The 17426-nt window shown below is 47.8% G+C and overlaps 1 protein-coding gene across 1 annotated transcript in view; it reads right to left on the reverse strand.

The window, feature by feature from the left end:
* The window catches only part of LOC122676649 (putative selection and upkeep of intraepithelial T-cells protein 1 homolog), a 165489-nt gene that overhangs the window by 88139 nt on the left and 59924 nt on the right, over positions 1 to 17426 (reverse strand). The window contains exon 5 of the mRNA XM_043876137.1: positions 8194 to 8263. Coding sequence (XP_043732072.1) covers positions 8194 to 8209 — 16 coding nt within the window. The 5' untranslated portion in view covers positions 8210 to 8263. The remainder of the gene's footprint in view (positions 1 to 8193; positions 8264 to 17426) is intronic.

The following is a 17426-nucleotide window of genomic DNA, read 5'->3' on the forward strand; positions in this document are numbered from 1 at the left end:
TCACAAGAGAAATCATTATAGTGTCATGTTACTCATTCATGCGTTAGTTCACCAAATACCTACTGAATCTCTAGTCTGGTCCAGCCTCTGTGCCAGGTGCTAAGGACAGTGGAAAATAGCCTTTGACACTGAGGAGCTAATAGCTGGGGAAAGGAAGGGAGTGGAGAATGTGGTAGGGGAGGGGCAGATACACAAATATAAGTTCATGAGGCGCCACAGTGCTTTACTAGTAAATCTAGTTGATAGTACAGAGTGCTTGGAGTACAAGGTCCCATAAAAGGCAATAAGTTCTCCCAGAGGAGTGAACACAGGTAGTGATGGGGATGTGATTAGAACAGGCTTCAGAGGAAAGATAACCTGAAAGTGGAACCTTAAAGGAAGGCTTGGTGTTCATTAGGCAAAATGGAAGATAGAGGGAGGATATACAGGTAGGATCATCCCCAAGGGGAAGAAAAGAGTTGATCCAGGCAATGAGAGTGAGGCATGAAGTTGTTCAGTTAACTGAGAACAATGGTGTTGGTTGAAGAGGAGGGTTTGAGTAAGAGATGTTGGGAAATGAAGTTGAACAAATAAGCAAGGATCAGATCAAAAGCACCTCCTAAGCCAAGGTAAGGGAACTGAAATTTATCCTGAAGGATTCAAGGAAGGAGGCAACATGGTCAGAACTGCATTTCAGGAGGCTGCTTCCTGCTGTAGGGTTAAAGATATAATGAAGGAGTGAGAGATTGAAGTAGACACCTCTGGAAGGCAAAAGTGATGGTTTGTGGCCACAAAGGACACCCAAAACTCTTTTCTGGTCTGGAGAGCCCTCTGTCCTGAGAATTTTCTTATACAGAATATGCTCCCCATGGTTGCCGACTTATGCCAAAGTCCGTGAATCTGGCCCCATTCCACACTCCCTGGTCTGCGAGGAAACGACAGCATCCTTTTCTCTCTTTCTATAGGATTCCTCGTACCGAGCCTTCCCACTTCTGCAAGGACACACTTTGCCACAGGGGGCTCCCCACTGCCAATCCCTGCCACCAACACGGGGCAGCAAAGCACAAACCTACATGGCCCTCTGCTTCAAACCACAGTTGTCAGTTGCTCAGTCACGTCTGACCCTTTGCGACCCCGTGGACTGTAGCCCACCAGGCTCCTCTTCCCCAGACAGGAATACTGGGGTAGGCTGCCATGTCCTTCTCCAGGGGATCATCCCGACCCAGGGACCAAACCCACATCTCCTGTTTGACAGGTGGACTCTTTACCACTGAGTCACCTGGGAAGCCCTGCTTCAAACTGTAGATGACTCCATGTTATCCGGTTGTACCCATTAATCCCACATCAGGTATGGGTTAACTGAGCTTACTATGTGCCAGGCACTGCTAGGCTCTGCAAATGTGGCCTCTGTTCTCACCGCCATGGGCCCCTATGGTTAAAATCTAAACTCCTTAACCAGCATTTCAGGACCTTCTTAGACTGACCCCAGCCCACCTCCACGGACTCATGTACTCTCTCCCTCCAACACTCTGCACTCATCACATTGAGTCGTTTGATATCCCCTAAATATCCTCTATTATGCTTTCTAAATAGAAATACCTTTTTCATTAGAATGTTAATACACCCACCCTCTAATTCTAATACCAATAGTGGAAAGTCGAAAGTAAAAAATGTGTCCTTTATCCTCTCCTACCCACTAACCTCCAAATCCCATTCGCTAGAGATAAAAACTGTTAACACTGGGTAAATATCCTTCCAGATTCTTTTAAAAACTTTTGTGTCCTAGGACATCACCTTTTGGAAACTCTTTCCTGTCCTTCAAGACTCATTGCAACGTCTAGTCCTCTTCTGCTGAAAAGTTCCCTCTGACCCCAAGGGTGGAATCAGGCACCCATGTGTTGTTTTTGCCTGCAACAAACATAGCATTGATTGCCCGTTATTGAAATCATCATATGGTATGCCTCCAACAGGTTGAGTGTGGGACTGTAGTCAGTGATTACAAAGACAGGGCTGTGACAGCCTTCGTCCCCACTGTATTCATGGTGCTTTGCACATGGTAGGTACTCAGTGAGTGTCTATCATAGAGTACATGGTGGGTGAACGGATGGATGGAAGAGCGGGTGGACAGATGGACTGACGGCAGGCGGAAACTCCTATGGGCATGCTCCACAAGATACACAGGAGGGGGTAAGATTGGCATCGAGGAGTGGAAAGGACCCCAGCTGGGGGTTAAGGACCTGGCTTCCCGTGCTGGCCCTGCCTTCTCCCTGTTATGTAGCTTTATAGAAGTTCCTCACCTTAAGCTTCAGTTTTCCCACCTGAAACTAAATGGGGAGGGGCGGGTATTTCCCTGGAAACCTCCCAATGGATGCTCCAGAACGCTCAGCTGGCCCTGGCCCAGCACCGCTATTTCACACCTCTGTAATTACCCACCTGCACGCCTTTTATTACAGAGATTGAGGTGGGGGCGGGGCTCATTAAATAAAGGGAAAAAGGAAATTGCTGGCTTGCCGAAATGACATTGTTGGCATTAACTAGATTAACTTCTGAAATGAAAAGCCCACAAAAGCAAAACCAAAACAGAGAAGGAGCCGTGGCTTCCGCTGGGGGCTTCATGGTTCCTTGCTTCGGCCTGCCTGACCCCCAACCCAGGGCTCCCCACCATCCTCCCTGGAGAGGCTGGAGAGGCGGCAGGGGCCCCTTCCCTGTCTTCACGCAGAACTCCACCTCACGGATCTCAGGAAAATAGTACTGGGCACTGAGCCTCAGACCGGGACTGGGGAACTCTTCCAGAAGGTTCTAGTCCATAGGGGAGATAGGCAGGCATGTCAATGCCATGCAGAGTGGTGAGAAATGAGTTCAGAAAATGAAGAACTGATGGACCCAGAGTCCAGGGATCAGAGAAGCAACACCCCAGCTAAATGACAAGCAGGTCCCCAGCCAGAGCTTCTTGGAAAGGCAGGCCAGGAAGGGGTTAAGAAGAAGGCATAGAGACGTGAGGAGAAGCCAAGGGCAGTCCTGTATGGCTGGAGCAGAGAGGGAAGGGATGGCACTGTTACATTTAATGGTCCCATCAGTAAGTTTCTCAGGATGACACGATGACCCAATGACTCAGGGAACAAGCCTACAGCAGCCTGGGCTGGGGGCTGAAACACAGCATCTCTGCACCAAGTCAAGGATGCCGGATGCAAGAGCACCTGTTAGGCAGCAGTGGGAAGGAGCTGCTGCTGAGGTGAGAGCTGGTGTCAGCTGATGCTCAGACACAAAACTGAGGCAAGGGACAGTAATGGACTCAGACCGAGGCGCTGTCTCATCTCACCAGGCTTACAACCATCAGAAGAGGTGGGCGGATACTGAGGGAGATGGATCCAGCTCTGCTCTCTGGTCCAGTTTCAACAAGGGCAGGGCTGGATGGAGTCTTGATGCCTAGCTAACTGTCCACTCTCACAGAGAGAGAACCAGTCCTTGTAAGCACCCCAGAACACAAGAGGAAAACCCTCCTCCCCGAATAAACCTGGATTCTTCTACAGCAGAGGGTCAGCCAAGGTGAGCCAGAGAAGGGAGGAAACAGGAGAAGAAACCCGATGCAGTTTGTGCTTCCTCTTGATAAGACGCTTTACACGGCCTTTCTCTTTCCTCCTGAAAAAAGTCTGGATGGAAGTATTCTTTTCTCCACTTGAGAGGCCACAAAACTGAGGCTGTGCATGGTTTACCCACTTCTCATAGCCAGTGACAATCAGAGCTAGACTCAGCCCTGAGGTCTTTGCAGTTACAAATCTGGGAATTCTCTTCCCACACATCTTTGCTTCCAGACCCTGCCCTTGGCCATAAAAAGCTTCCAGTCTGCTAGTGCTGTGGATCCAATGATGTCACACTAGCTTGCTAATCTTGGACTAAAACTCAGAAATCCTGTAATTCCTCTGAGCATCTAAACACCAGGACAGTCAAATCAAATCAACTGTCCAATGAGGACTTTATTTTTCTCTTTTTTGGACATGTCACACAGTATGTGGGATCTTAGTTCCCCAACCAGGGATCAAACTCATGCCCCCTGCTGTCGAAAAACACTGAACCACCAGAACTTTAAACATGACTTCTATTCCCAGCTCCCCTGACCAGGGACATTTGTGATGTCCTCATTCTGAGAAGTGACATCTAATGATAAAAGTCTCAGCACAGGACAGAAGAGATTCTTTTAGATAGAAGGAGGCTGTTGCAGCACCCCTCAGCTTCATCCAGCTGCACCCGAACCCACACCTGGGCCTGCAGGCCACCGGCACCCTCACGGGTCAGTCCTGGTCAGGATCACCAGATGCCAGGCTAGGTCACTGGGTATTAATCATTGCCAAGGGGGAAGTTAAACTGAAAACTGGTTCATTAACGATTAAACTTCCTCTCTGCACCCCTCAGGGAAGGGGAGCTCCGGTGGAGGGCAGGGTCTTGTGTCAGGAGATCTCCTCCTGTGGAAGTCTTGCCAGAGAGTCTGTAGTGAGTAGCAGGGGTCCTGGGTTCGGGTCCTGGCTCTGCTCTCGACCTGCCAGGGAACCTTGGACGGGACACTCCCCTTTCTGAGCTTCCAAGTCCTCCTCTGACACATGGAGAAAATTCCATTGGGTTCCTTGTGACACATTAGCATACATTGTCCTAAGAATAGTGTATATGTATTTGCTCTTCTCCATCTATAATAGTTCTGTACCCTCAGGGTTCCCAGTGCAAGTACACTTAACTGTTCACATCTTCATGGCCATGGAAACTCAGTTCAGTTCAGCCGCTCAGTCGTGTCTGACTCTTTGCAACCCCATGGGCTGCAGCATGCCAGGCTTCCCTGTCCATCACCAACTTCCAGAGTTTATTCAAACTCATGCCCATTGAGTCCGGTGATACCATCCAAGCATCTCATCCTCTGTCATCCCCTTATCCTCCCGCCTTCGATCTTTCCCAGCATCAGGGTCTTTAACTGTTCTCATCTTCATGGCCATGGAAAGTTGGCGGCAAATCACAACTCCACCATGAGACCTGGGGTGCAGGGACTCACATTGTCCTCTTTGCTCCCCATACCAGCCAGGCAGATCTCTGATCCCAGAACATGCCCTCTCTGCTCTCCGGGCACTGGCCAAGTTATATCTGGAGGGAGTCCTTTGGAGCCCAGTGATGCTCAAGAACCAAAATTCCCCATTTGGCCAAGTCCAGGTATCTCCTTTTGGATCATCCCATCCCTTTCAGTTCAGTTCAGTCGCTCAGTCATGTCCGACTCTGCGACCCCATGAATCGCAGCATGCCAGGCCTCCCTGTCCATCACCAACTCCCAGAGTTTACTCAAACTCATGCCCATTGAGTCGGTGATGCCATCCAGCCATCTCATCCTCTGTCATCCCCTTCTCCTCCTGCCCCCAATCCCTCCCAGCATCAGGGTCTTTTCCCATGAGTCAACTCTTTGCATGAGGTGGCCAAAGTATTGGAGTTTCAGCTTCAGCATCAGTCCTTCCAATGAACACCCAGGACTGATCTCCTTCACGATGGACTGATTGGATCTCCTTGCAGTCCAAGGGACTCTCAAGAGTCTTCTCCAACACCACAGTTCAAAAGCATCAATTCTTCAGCGCTCAGCTTTCTTCACAGTCCAACTCTCACATCCATACATGACCACTGGAAAAACCATAGCCTGGACTAGATGGACCTTTGTTGACAAAGTAATGTCTCTGCTTTTTAATATGCTATCTAGGTTGGTCATAACTTTCCTTCCAAGGAGTAAGCATCTTTTAATTTCATGGCTGCACTTACCATCTGCAGTGATTTTGGAGCCCCCAAAAATAAAGTCTGACACTGTTTCCACTGTCTCCCCATCTATTTCCCATGAGGTGATGAGACCAGATGCCATGATCTTAGTTTTCTGAATGTTAAGCTTTAAGCCAACTTTTTCACTCTCCTCTTTCACTTTCATCAAGAGGCTTTTTAGTTCCTTTTCACTTTCTGCCGTAAGGGTGGTGTCATCTGCATATCTGAGGTTATTGATATTTCTCCCGGCAATCTTGATTCCAGCTTGTGCTTCTTCCAGCCCAGAATTTCTCATGATGTACTCTGCATAGAAGTTAAATAAGCAGGGTGACAATATACAGCCATGATGTACTCCTTTTCCTATTTGGAACCAGTCTGTTGTTCCATGTCCAATTCTAACTGTTGCTTCCTGACCTGCATACAGGTTTCTCAAGAGGCAGGTCAGGTGGTCTGGTATTCCCATCTCGTTCAGAATTTTCCACAGTTTATTTATTTATTTATTATCCCATCCCTTTGGGACCTGCTAAACCCAAGTTTTGCAGAGGATCTTCACAAATGTTGATCCACTACCAAAGCAATGACACGATATATAATCAAGCAGACTCCTAAACCCTTTGTATTCTACACAAGGCACCAGGATGGTGCCAGGGCTTCAATGGCGGTCCCAAAGGGAAGTGACACCATATGTGCCCTGGTTTGCAACCAGAAATGTCCATTAAAGTGAGACATCTGACAACTATAGTGGTGAACAATGACAGATTTTAAAACATTAGGATAATAAGATGAGAGAGGCAGTTGGGATTGGCAACTAACTTCTTTCCTCTTTTTTCAGTTGCTCTTAACCAGGCTTTCCAAGAAGTGAGTCTAATCACTCTTCTGTCTGTAGATGGCAGCACTGGCCCCTTTCACACCCCAAGGGGGACCATGATTTTCACTTGAGAACATGTGCTCCCAAAACAGGGTAGAATAAGGATAAAATAAGAGGAACTACCTTCACAGCAATTAGCCTCGCCCACTTAAGAAGTGAGCATATCTGACAGAGTCACAAAATTCCCGAAGCCTCGCTCAGGATTCTAGCAAGACACCCCAGGTCACCAATAACTGTCTAAATAACCACTGCAAGGGGTCCATGAAACTCAAGGGCTTTCCCCGGAACTGCATCAGGAGCATTCTCTGGAGAACCCAGCTGGAGCACCCTTGAGCAGGAGAGTAGCAGACAGACAGCAAGCTGCCCCTCAGTCTGTTCCGAGTCAGCCTGGAGCGTCTCGCCCCCAGGCATTATCCCAATCTCCTGTTTGCCGAGTGCTCTCTATGTGCCTGGCAGGTTGCTGAGTGCGTTGCCGGCACTATGCCATCTACCCCTCAGGATGGGCAAAGAGGAGACAAGAGGAGACAGTGGATCCAAGAGGGTAACCATCACTTGCACAAATGTGGAAACCGAGTGAGTGGAAGACTTCTATTCAATATCATGTGTTAAGGTCACCGAGCAGGGCACACCCTGGAGTGAAAGTTTACCAAAGCAGCCTGGCAGTGCAGGAGACCGGAGCCATTGAAATGAGGAGGGAGGAAGAGAAACACGGCTATGGTCTCAGGACACACCTGACACCTCCTCTGAATGTTGTCGCTCCCAACTAAGAAAGTCCTGGGAAGGGAGTCGGGAACACCCTTCAGATCCAGTTCTGCCCTGAATGAGCTGTGTGGCCTCAGGCAAGTCCCTTCACCTTTCTGAGCAACCATAACCTTCCCCAAGCAGGTGGTAAGTATCTAATGAGATAATGGCAAGAAAAAAAAAAAGCTTTTAAAAGTATAAAAGCTCTCCTGGAGGTATTATTATTAATTATTATTATCATCATCATCATCATCTTTCTCAGTTATTAATGACCTGTTACCTGCAAGAGATCTGTCATCCAGGAATCTCTCTCTAAGCCCTTCCTGAATCTGTTTATATTTCTAGTCGGCAGCACCTTCCTTGCTTTTGATCCTCAGCCCCCAACCCGGGGAACCACAGGCAAAGTCCTCTGCCTAGAGGCCCGGGTTTGAACGGCTTTTCTCAGTGTCTTGGGGGTTCTGTCACCACCAACTGAATTTAGTGCAATACAGCCTCACTTCCTCCCCCAAACCCCATTTGTAAACCCAGATCTGTGTTAGGATCTTAGGAAGACAGAGAGGAAGAAAGAGGCCTTGCCTTCTCAAATCACCCCCCATAAGACCACATGTCCCCCATAGGGTGGAAACATAGGACTCCCTCTTAAGCACCTATACTTGAGCTGAGAACGAGGTCCAGACTCCACAGGTCTAGAACCCATCCAAGAACCAGGGCCCCACCTGCTCTCAAAGCCCTTTTTCCTCTTCACACCAGAGGCAAAGGACTTGGAAACCTTTCTCAAGGACTACACAGGCCAGAAATATAAATCAAGCTCAGTTAACTTTGATACCTACCTGGGATGAGCTGCATAGATTTCGAGTCACGTCAAACATGGTGTGGTCCTAGCCTCAAGAAGTTCACGGCCTGGTAGGTGAGATCAAGGCACAAAATAATGATCTTGCAAGTCAAGGTTAGCTGAAGGTTTGTCTAGAGGATTCAAGAAAAACAGTTTAGGGGAGGGCCTACCTAGCTGCGTCTGTGACAATCAGGAAAGTTTTGATGAAGAAGGGACACTTGAATTCAGTGCTAAAGAATAAACAGGAGTTTGGCAAGTAGAGAAGGTGGTGAGTCAAAGGAGAGAAGGTCTGGAACAGGGAGAAAATGAACACTGTGTTCAGCGGTCAGAGTATAGAGTGATCCACCTGGGTGAGAACCACTGGATGTACAGAGCTGCCTGTCACTGAAATTGACAAATATCCTCCCTGATCTTCAGAAAAAAGCCCTATCAACAATTGATGTCTGACCTCCTAAGAGAACTTCCTGATTTCCCTTAGACAAGGTCTTTGCATGTCTTGGGTTTTGCAGATTGCAGAAGCTGGGCATCAATGTATTCTCAACCCCAGGCCAGTGTTGTGTCTTTACTAAGACTGTGGGTCTCAGAACATCCCTAGAGAAAAGGGCTTCTCAAATGTACCCCTTTATACCCCTTAACTGCAGGTGAGGAAACTGGAGAAGAAGCCCCTTCCTCACAAGTCAGGGACAGGGGTGGGAGTGGAACCCAGCCCTCCTGCCCCCCCTCTCCCCTCTGCTCCCATGATGAGGTAAAGCTCACCCAACCCGACTGGAGGAAAGCTCCAGACATGTTCAAGGTGATTGTAACAGTAGCATTTGTAGGCAAATTATATTCCATGAGCTAATTAGGCAGGGATTGGGGCCCTTGGCCATAATTAATATCTTGTCCCTAACAACTTAATCCTGGGTGAGATCATAGCAAGGATCTCCTCTGAATGCCGAAATTCTTTCCTCCAACAAATCACCTATATAAATACATATATTTTAATAGCAGCAATTATAAAGTTCTCTGCCAACTTATGGGGCTGTTTAACATTCCTGGACTGAGGCCACAGTTTTTTCCCCATCTCCTCCCCACAACCAAAGCCTAATGAATAGTGACTCTTTTGTGGCTCTGCGTTCCATTTAACCAATATCTCCTACCCAATGGGTCTTCGCAGGGAGTTAATAAGCAGTCTGGGAGGACTGCCTGAGGAGGTCCACGAACCTGATCGTTAACTGCAAGGCCTAATCAGCATGTGCTTCCCACCCAGAGTCCCCTACAGCTACACAGCCCCGGTCCTCCAGTAATGGATGGAAAATCGGCGATTTCCTGACAGTTAGCAACCAATTTTCCACCAATTAGAAGAGAGACGGTGGTCCCTGGAGGAGGCTGGATGGGTCCACCGCACAGAGCTGGGACCGGAAGACAGATGATCCTAGGAGCATCAGGGAACCAAAGCCCGGGGGTCAGGGGACCCCTCCCTCTGCATCTCTTTCTGGGTCAGCTTTGGTTTGTATCAGGGGAAGGCAACTTCAGGGACAGGGGCTGCCTGCCTGGGCACTTTCCTCTGAGCTCGTCTCGCTCAGCGACCCTGCTATGATAAACCACCCCCCTCTCTTCTCCTAGGTCACCAGACATGGGCTTCTGCTGGGTGTCTATCCTCAGAGCCCAGGACAACTGAGAAATTCCTCCAAGGCAGTTGATGTGGAGGCTTAAGAAAGCATAAGTTCTGGAGTTGAACAGTTATGCCTTGAAATCTTGAATTTGTTTCTTTTCTATTGTGTGTGACCTTGGTCCAAATACCTAAATTCTCTGGGCCTCAGTTTCCTCATCTGTAAAATGGGGCTAGCCATATCACCTACCAGATAGGATGGTTATGAGGATTAAATGAAATAACGTGGGTAAATTCCTTTACATCACAGTAAATATAGAGGGGCTATTACTATTCTTCCTATTACTATGTTGATAATGTACAGTACTATTACTAATTGATATCCACAAGTGTGCGTCAAGCATTGTGCTAAGCACCATGAGATCACTACCCCAGACATCCTTAGACATTTCTCCAGTTTGTTGGCTCTGCCCCCATCATCTTCCATCTGCTCTTGCACCCCTCCAGCTCATCCCCCACAAAAGTGCCAGTTATTTTTCTAAAATGCAAGCTTGACTCTGTCCTCATTGCTAGCCAGATTAAGATCCCACAGTGGCTTTTGCAGCACAAGTGCCTTTCCTGGGGCTCACAAGCCCTGAGCCATTTTTTCCCTGCTTAATTCTCAGTTTTAGCTCTCCCTCCTCCCTGCCCTATTTCTTATCATTCTTTAATGCCCGCAGTCCTGGAACATCAGACCCACCTTTGCAATGAATGTGAGGATGCAGTGACATCACAAAGAAAGTGCACCAAATAGGTGTGTAGGAAGCTGGATTCTCCTCTGCTCCAGGCTGCAGCATGGTGCCCAGAGGAGCTGAGTGAGGGTATTGCCAACAGGCTTTCGAGTTGTGAGAGAGAGACAAGGCCACCCTCAGCATCACTTCGGCATTTATTGGACTTGATTGTGCTCTAAATTCTCAGGTAATTGGCCATTCTCACTTGGTAATTGTAACTGAATCAGACCCAGCCTTTGCCTCAAAGAGCTCAGTCTGTGGGGAACAAAATACCAAAATGGAACTTAACAAGTACTTACTCTATGCCAGGCACTCTGCTCAGAAACTATACATGGATTATTTCATGGGATTATCTGATTTGATCTTCATAAGAGCTTCAGGAGCAGGGTTAACATGTAATTTACCACACAAACTAAGACACTTCAGGGAGTGAGGGGGGCCCTATTAATAACTACATGGGACAATAGACATAAACTTGGGGGCATCCCAGACACGTCTGGATAGATGGATGCCCTGTCTCCAAGGTATATATCCTTTTTTTTAAAAAAAAAAATTCATTTCGGTCACTCTGCACAGCTTGCAGGATCTCAGTTCCCCGACCAGGGATTGAACCCAGGCCACTGCAATGAAAGCCCAGAATCTAACCACTAGGCAACCAGGGAATTCCCAGTATAACTTTATTTTAGAGGCTTTAGGAGAATAGGGACTTTGCCCACATTTACATCCTTCTCAGAGACAGGGGCTCAAACCAGGCCCTCTGATTGCAATCGCTGGGCACAAATAAGATGCAAAGTGAAACCGAATGTTTCCTAAGAGAAGAAGGGAGAGAGCTGGCTCCAGGCTTGAAGGTGAAGTGGGAAGGTTGGGCAGCAAAGGGGAAGGGCGGGGGGGCACACGTGAGCTGAGGGCCAGAGGGCGTTTGGGTTTTCGGAAAGCAGACGGGAAAGTTAAGGAAGTTGTACAAGAGGGAGTGGAGGGGTGAGCAAACAGGAAAGGAAGGCGGGAGGCAAGAAGGGCGGGAGCTGGAGTCCAGGTTAGAGACGTGGCCACGGACCCAGGCGAGGGCTGCTCAGAGGAGTCGGGAATGCAAGCTGCGTGGCCCCCACCCTGCCTCCATCACACACTCCATACCCACTGCTCTTTCTTGGGACACAGCCACCCCACAGCCCTCAGCGAGCTTCTGATGCTCTCCTTTTCCAAATGCACCTTCAGTCCCCCTGCCTCTCCCATAGCAGCTAGAAAGCCCTTGGCCTCATGTCCCCACCAGGGGAGTGAAGGGCCACCGAGCTCCCTGCCCCTGTGAGTTCTCCAGACTCACTTCGCAGAGCTGAGACTCCAACAGCTTCCTCTTTTCTCAGACTTTGCTTGTTTCTCAGACCCCCAGTGCCCATCCCTGCTTCCCACCACTGCCTGGCTTGCCCACTTGAGCCTGTTCTAGGTACTAGTATCGCCTCCAGTTCCTCATCCATGGGATCCAGCACCATGACATTGCTTCCCCAGAGGAGGTTCCTAAGGGTCCAGAGCTGCTGGCTTGACAACTCAGGCAGTCCCTGGATTCCAGGCTCTGGAACTGGGAGGGAGGCTGTCTCATGTCTGTCCTGAGAGAGACTCCACGTGCAGCTTCTGACCGACCTGCAGGCTCAGGCAGGTGATGCTTGTGCTGGTGGGAAAGGAGCCCCTCACCCATGAGGGCCAGGCGTGAGGAGCGCCCAGTGGTGCCTCCACCTCCCGCGCTTCCTCCCGCTGCACAGCGAGCTCAGCCGTGCACCTAGCTCTGCCTGCCTCAGCCTACAGAGGTCAGAACCTGCACCAGCTCTGCCCAGGCCCGCTCACCCAGCTCCCAGCTCAGAGCAGAGTGGTGACAACACGTGGCTGATGGTGACCCTGCTCCAATCTCACCGCTCTGGGCCACCTCCACACCTTTGCCAGAAGGATTGTTCTGGCAGATTGAATCGCTCACTCAGTGGCATCCCATCTCCAACAAGAGAAGCACTCGAGCATCATCACATATAGCTGTGGGGGGGGGGGGGGCAGGTCCAAGTACTGCCCAGCTCTCCAATTTTACCTCCCTCTAATCTCCTCACTATCACCCATGCACCTTCATTTAACCACTTCTTCATTCATCCAGTATGTGTTGAAGACCTTCTTCATGCTAAGCTCATCCTTAGCTGAGACTCAATCCTGACACAATTCTAACACCCAATTCCAACATGGCAGGGGCAGGGCAGGTGGCATCTCACAGCACCAAGCAATTCTCCAACACCATCAGCTGGGTGTCCTACAATCAAACTCCATTCTGACAACACCTGCCTGGAGGCAACGGCAGATTCCACAGGGCAGGGGCTCAGTCCCATAAGACTGCCCCCCACTTCAGAGGCCAGTCGCAAGTCCAGGTTTCACTGTGCTTCCAACCATCTGCCTGAAAATCAGAGGTTTCCATGACTCCCTCCTTGGGTTCAGTTACTTTGCTAGATGTCTCACATAACTCTGGGATCCTTTTTACTCACTGGATTACCCATTTATTACAAAGGATATTAAAGAATAGGAACCAACAGCCAGATGAAGAGATCCATAGTGTAAGGTCTGAAACAAAAGAGCTTCTCTGCTTCCGTGGAGTTTGGTACCCAGCACAGTGAAACATGGAAGTGTACTGGTTCACCAACCTAGGAGCTCTAGGAACCCAGCTCTTTGGGATGTTTATGGAGGCTTCAGTAGGCAGGATTGATTCAGTCATTGGCCACCAGAGATGAATTCAACCTCCAGCCCTCTCCTCTCCCCAGAAATCAGGAGGTTCGACTGAAAATTCCAATCATGCAATCCTGTAATTGCATGATTGGTTCCCCTGGCAACCAGCCCCTATCCTGAGGTGCTTTCCAAAATCCATCATATTAACATAAACATTAACATAAAAAATTATCATGGAACAAGGCATCTTGAATAACAGGACACCCATTTCACCTTGATGGCTCTGAAATGTTTGGTTTCAGGACAAGAAACCATATATTATGATAAAAGATGCTCCCATTGCTCTTATCCTCCAGGAAATCCCAAGGGTTTGGGGAGCTGTAGGCCAAAAGCAGTGGATGAAGACCTAAATTATATGGGAATTATACTTTGGTCATCTGAATGTCCAAATATCTATTTCTTGTAAATCACAACAGCATGTTGCCCATTCTCCACCATCCCCATGCTGCCTAGGCTGCCCCTCCCAACCTCTCCTACCTGCATTGTCTTGATTATTCTCTAGGACCTAGAGCAGGAGCCTCCATCCACACCCTCCTCCAGGCTCCCCCAGGCTCTCATCATGGTCTGTTTGGATGTTTCCTGATTAGATTGGAGCTCAACAAGGAAGGGGCTTCCTTGGTGCTCAGACAGAAAAGAATCCTCCTGTAACGCAGGAGACATGGATGGGTTCATTCCCTGGGTTGGGAAGATCCACTGGAGAAGCCCCACTCCAGTACTCTCGCCTGGAGAGTTCAATGGACAGAGGAACTTGGTGGGCTACAGTCCATGGGGTTGTAAAGAGTTCGACACAACTGAGAGTGACTAACACTTTCACTTTTTCATATTTTCAATAAGGAGTTGAATTTGAACCAATCCTATGCCTCTCACAACAAAATACATGTGTCATCCTTCTCAGTTCCTTTATCCCAGGGTTTACATTTTCATTATTTCATCGCCCTCTCCACCACCCCTTTGCTTGCTACTAGAACTTAGAACACTTGTGTTGTGTTAGAAAAAGGTGCTCTTTCCTCTGGTTGGATGCAACTCCTCGCTAAAGTGTGTGTCTTGAGAGCAGAGCCCTAGCTGCATCTAGGCCCCAGTTGATGCTGGTTCCGGCATCTTCATGCAGGACATACCCAGACAGTCAGATGCATCATTCCCCACCCCAGCAAGATTCCCATCCAGTTACATTTGGGGGACCACTCTCAATTCAAAGTCACGTCGACATCAGAGGCTTAATGACCCCCCACCTGCAAACTACCTCTTCTAAAAAGAAATGGTAGTGGGGAAATTTTGAAGCAATCATGGGAATTGTAGATATTCTGCACACCGGTTGGAAGGTGTGTCAGACAGGCGCCTGTCCAACCAACAGCACATGCCACTACTTGAGTGGATGCTGCTCCTGGGAAGGGCTGGACCAGTGTCTCATTGGAAGGATTTTCAGTCATGTCACTTCCTTTCTTTCCCCTCTTTAGTCTTAGTGTTCTTGGCTTCTGAGATCCAACGTCAAAGCTCCCTTCCCAGCTTCTATACATTTGCACCCACAAAGGCACACACGTGCACACACACACACACATACACACACACACACACACACGCTCACTTCTGTAATCATTCACTGAAATGGGCTCTGAGAGCCATGCTCCGGAGAAGCTCACTTGCCGGAAAGAACATGATCTTAGACCAAGTCAAAAAATGATGGAGGGCTATTTGGAAATGTGTAGAAATATCGAATCACCGTTTTGTACCAGAAACTAACACAATGTTGTAGGTCTTTATACCTCAAAAACATACTAACTCATAGAAAAAGAGATCAGATTTGTGGCTACCAGAAGTGGGAATTGGAGGGGAGAGGGAAATCAGATGAAGGCAGTCAGAAGATACAAACTTTCAGTTATAAGCGCTAGGGATATAATGTACAACGTGATAAAGATAATTTAGCACTGCTCTATGTTATATATAAAAGTTGTTAGAGTAAATCTAAGAGTTCTCAACACAAGGAAAAAATATTTTTGTCTATTTCTTTGATGTTCTATTTCCATGAGATAATGGATAGTAAGCCTATTTTGGTAATCATCTCATGATGTATGTAAGTCAAGTCATTATGCTGTATGCCTGAAGCTAATACAGTGCTATATGTCAGTTGTATCTCATGGAGTACCATCTATAAATAATATTGAATCATTGTGCTGTACATCTGAAACTAATATAATATTGTAAATCAACCATACTTCTATTTTTTTAAAAAGACATGAAAAAATAGAATGTTGAAAGCAGATTTTTAAAATAACTTGAAAGAGTATGTATCATTAAAAAACTTTAGACACATGATACACAGCAAGCTGTCTTAATGGATGGACAGAGGGATGGATGGGTGGACAGATGCCTGATAGAGCAAATCTAGCAAAATGTTATTAAGATTTGTGCTTCTAGGAGGTAATGTATAGGTAATCACTATATAGTTCTGTCATCTTTTAAGTTTGGAATTTTTAATGCAGTGTTGGAGGAAATATATAAATGTACTAAATGAAATAATGTTTAATATTTAAAACTTGGAAAAACTATGTCTCAATAAAACTAGAAAAAAAAATATATATATCCCTCAAAAAACAAAAAAAAGATAGTGAAGGATGACAGAGGGCCCTCTGAGCCCTGCCATGGTCAAGTTCACCTAGTGTTCACTCTGGCACATTAGGTGGCAAGACTTAGTCAGGCCAAGGCAGCTTATTACTGACATGATGGAGACCTTTGTTCTAAGAGAAAGCAGCCCAGAGAAGATCAGGCATTGGGTAAACCTGATGTCTCTGTCTCTCCCAACCTCTCAGGGCTCTCTTGGGAAGTGGAAGCAGAGACACTCTGGTGGCCCAGAGAGAAATAGGACCAATGGGGACTGACAATTTGGGCAGATCTTTACTCAGTATTAACTTCCTGGGAGGCAAATTTTGGAGGTAGAAAACTCATGGTCATGAGGATGTGGGAATAGCCACTGAATGGCCAGTGTCGGGCTGACCTTGAAGACCTTAAGATGTGAATATCATTTTGTTTCATAGTCTAGGATTCTGTGAATCTAAGACTCCACATTGCTCATTATTATCAGATTCCATTACTAATGATCTTAAGAGTTTTAAAACTCAGTGCCTCAAAAATGCTAAAGTTTTATTATTCCCTAATTCCAGAACCTGAGAAATTTAGAATTATAAAGCTATCTATGAGATGCAGTCATTTGTGTGGATCTCTTTGAAAGATGTGTTGAATACATGCTTTTCACCAGGTACTCTTTGGGGGCACTTTACATATATTATCTCATTTAATCCTCACAATGTACCTGTAAGTTAGGAACATTTATTATCCCTGTTTTTCAGATGAGGAAACTGAAGCATGGAGCTTAAGTGACTCACCCAGGACTACAGAAGCAGTATATAGTGGTCCTATAATGAAACCCTAGGGCCCATATTCAGGGCCACTGCCTTAGGCTGCCTTCCTGTATTATAAAAGGAATACACCCAGAAGGATGGAGGGGCTCTGGCCCAGCCCAGGGCTGAGTTATGGGTCCTCTGCTCAGCTGGACTCCACTGGCCCCTCTGAGTCCCAGCCCTTGGGGCTTCCCTTCCTTTCCCACCCTTCCAGGGAGTGTCCCCTCCACAATCTCAGGTCCTGAATTCCCCAGGCAAAGCCAGCCACATTCTTTGGGCTGGGGTCCAAGTTTATTTAAGAAGAGGAAAATGTTATTATGGAAATTACAACAGCTTTACGAAACAGAGCGTCGCTGTATCAATCCAGGACCACAAGAATGCTCATCAACTTAATAGCTTCCTGTTGGGAGCCTTTCAAGCTACGACTGAAACTGGCAGGCATCGGGGAATGGGAGTGGGGCCAAGCAACTGGGTGACACCGTATTCCGCCCCCTGCCCTCGGGATGAGTGGCAGAGTCCCAGCAGGAGACCACAGGGGACCCCTCCCTGCCTGCTCCTGCCTGCACCCCTGAAGGAGACTGCAGCTTGGGCTTCCCATTCTCAAAGGTGGAGCCACAGTGGTGATGGTGGTGGTGGTGATGTGTGTGTCTCCAGGTAGCAAGCAGGGAGGAGAAACCTGAGGCTCCTCCTTCCACCCACCCCATTCCACACCCACAGCCTGACTCAAGTACAA

This window comes from Cervus elaphus, chromosome 20 (genome assembly GCF_910594005.1).
Source record: "Cervus elaphus chromosome 20, mCerEla1.1, whole genome shotgun sequence".
Classification (NCBI taxonomy): Eukaryota; Metazoa; Chordata; class Mammalia; order Artiodactyla; family Cervidae; genus Cervus; species Cervus elaphus.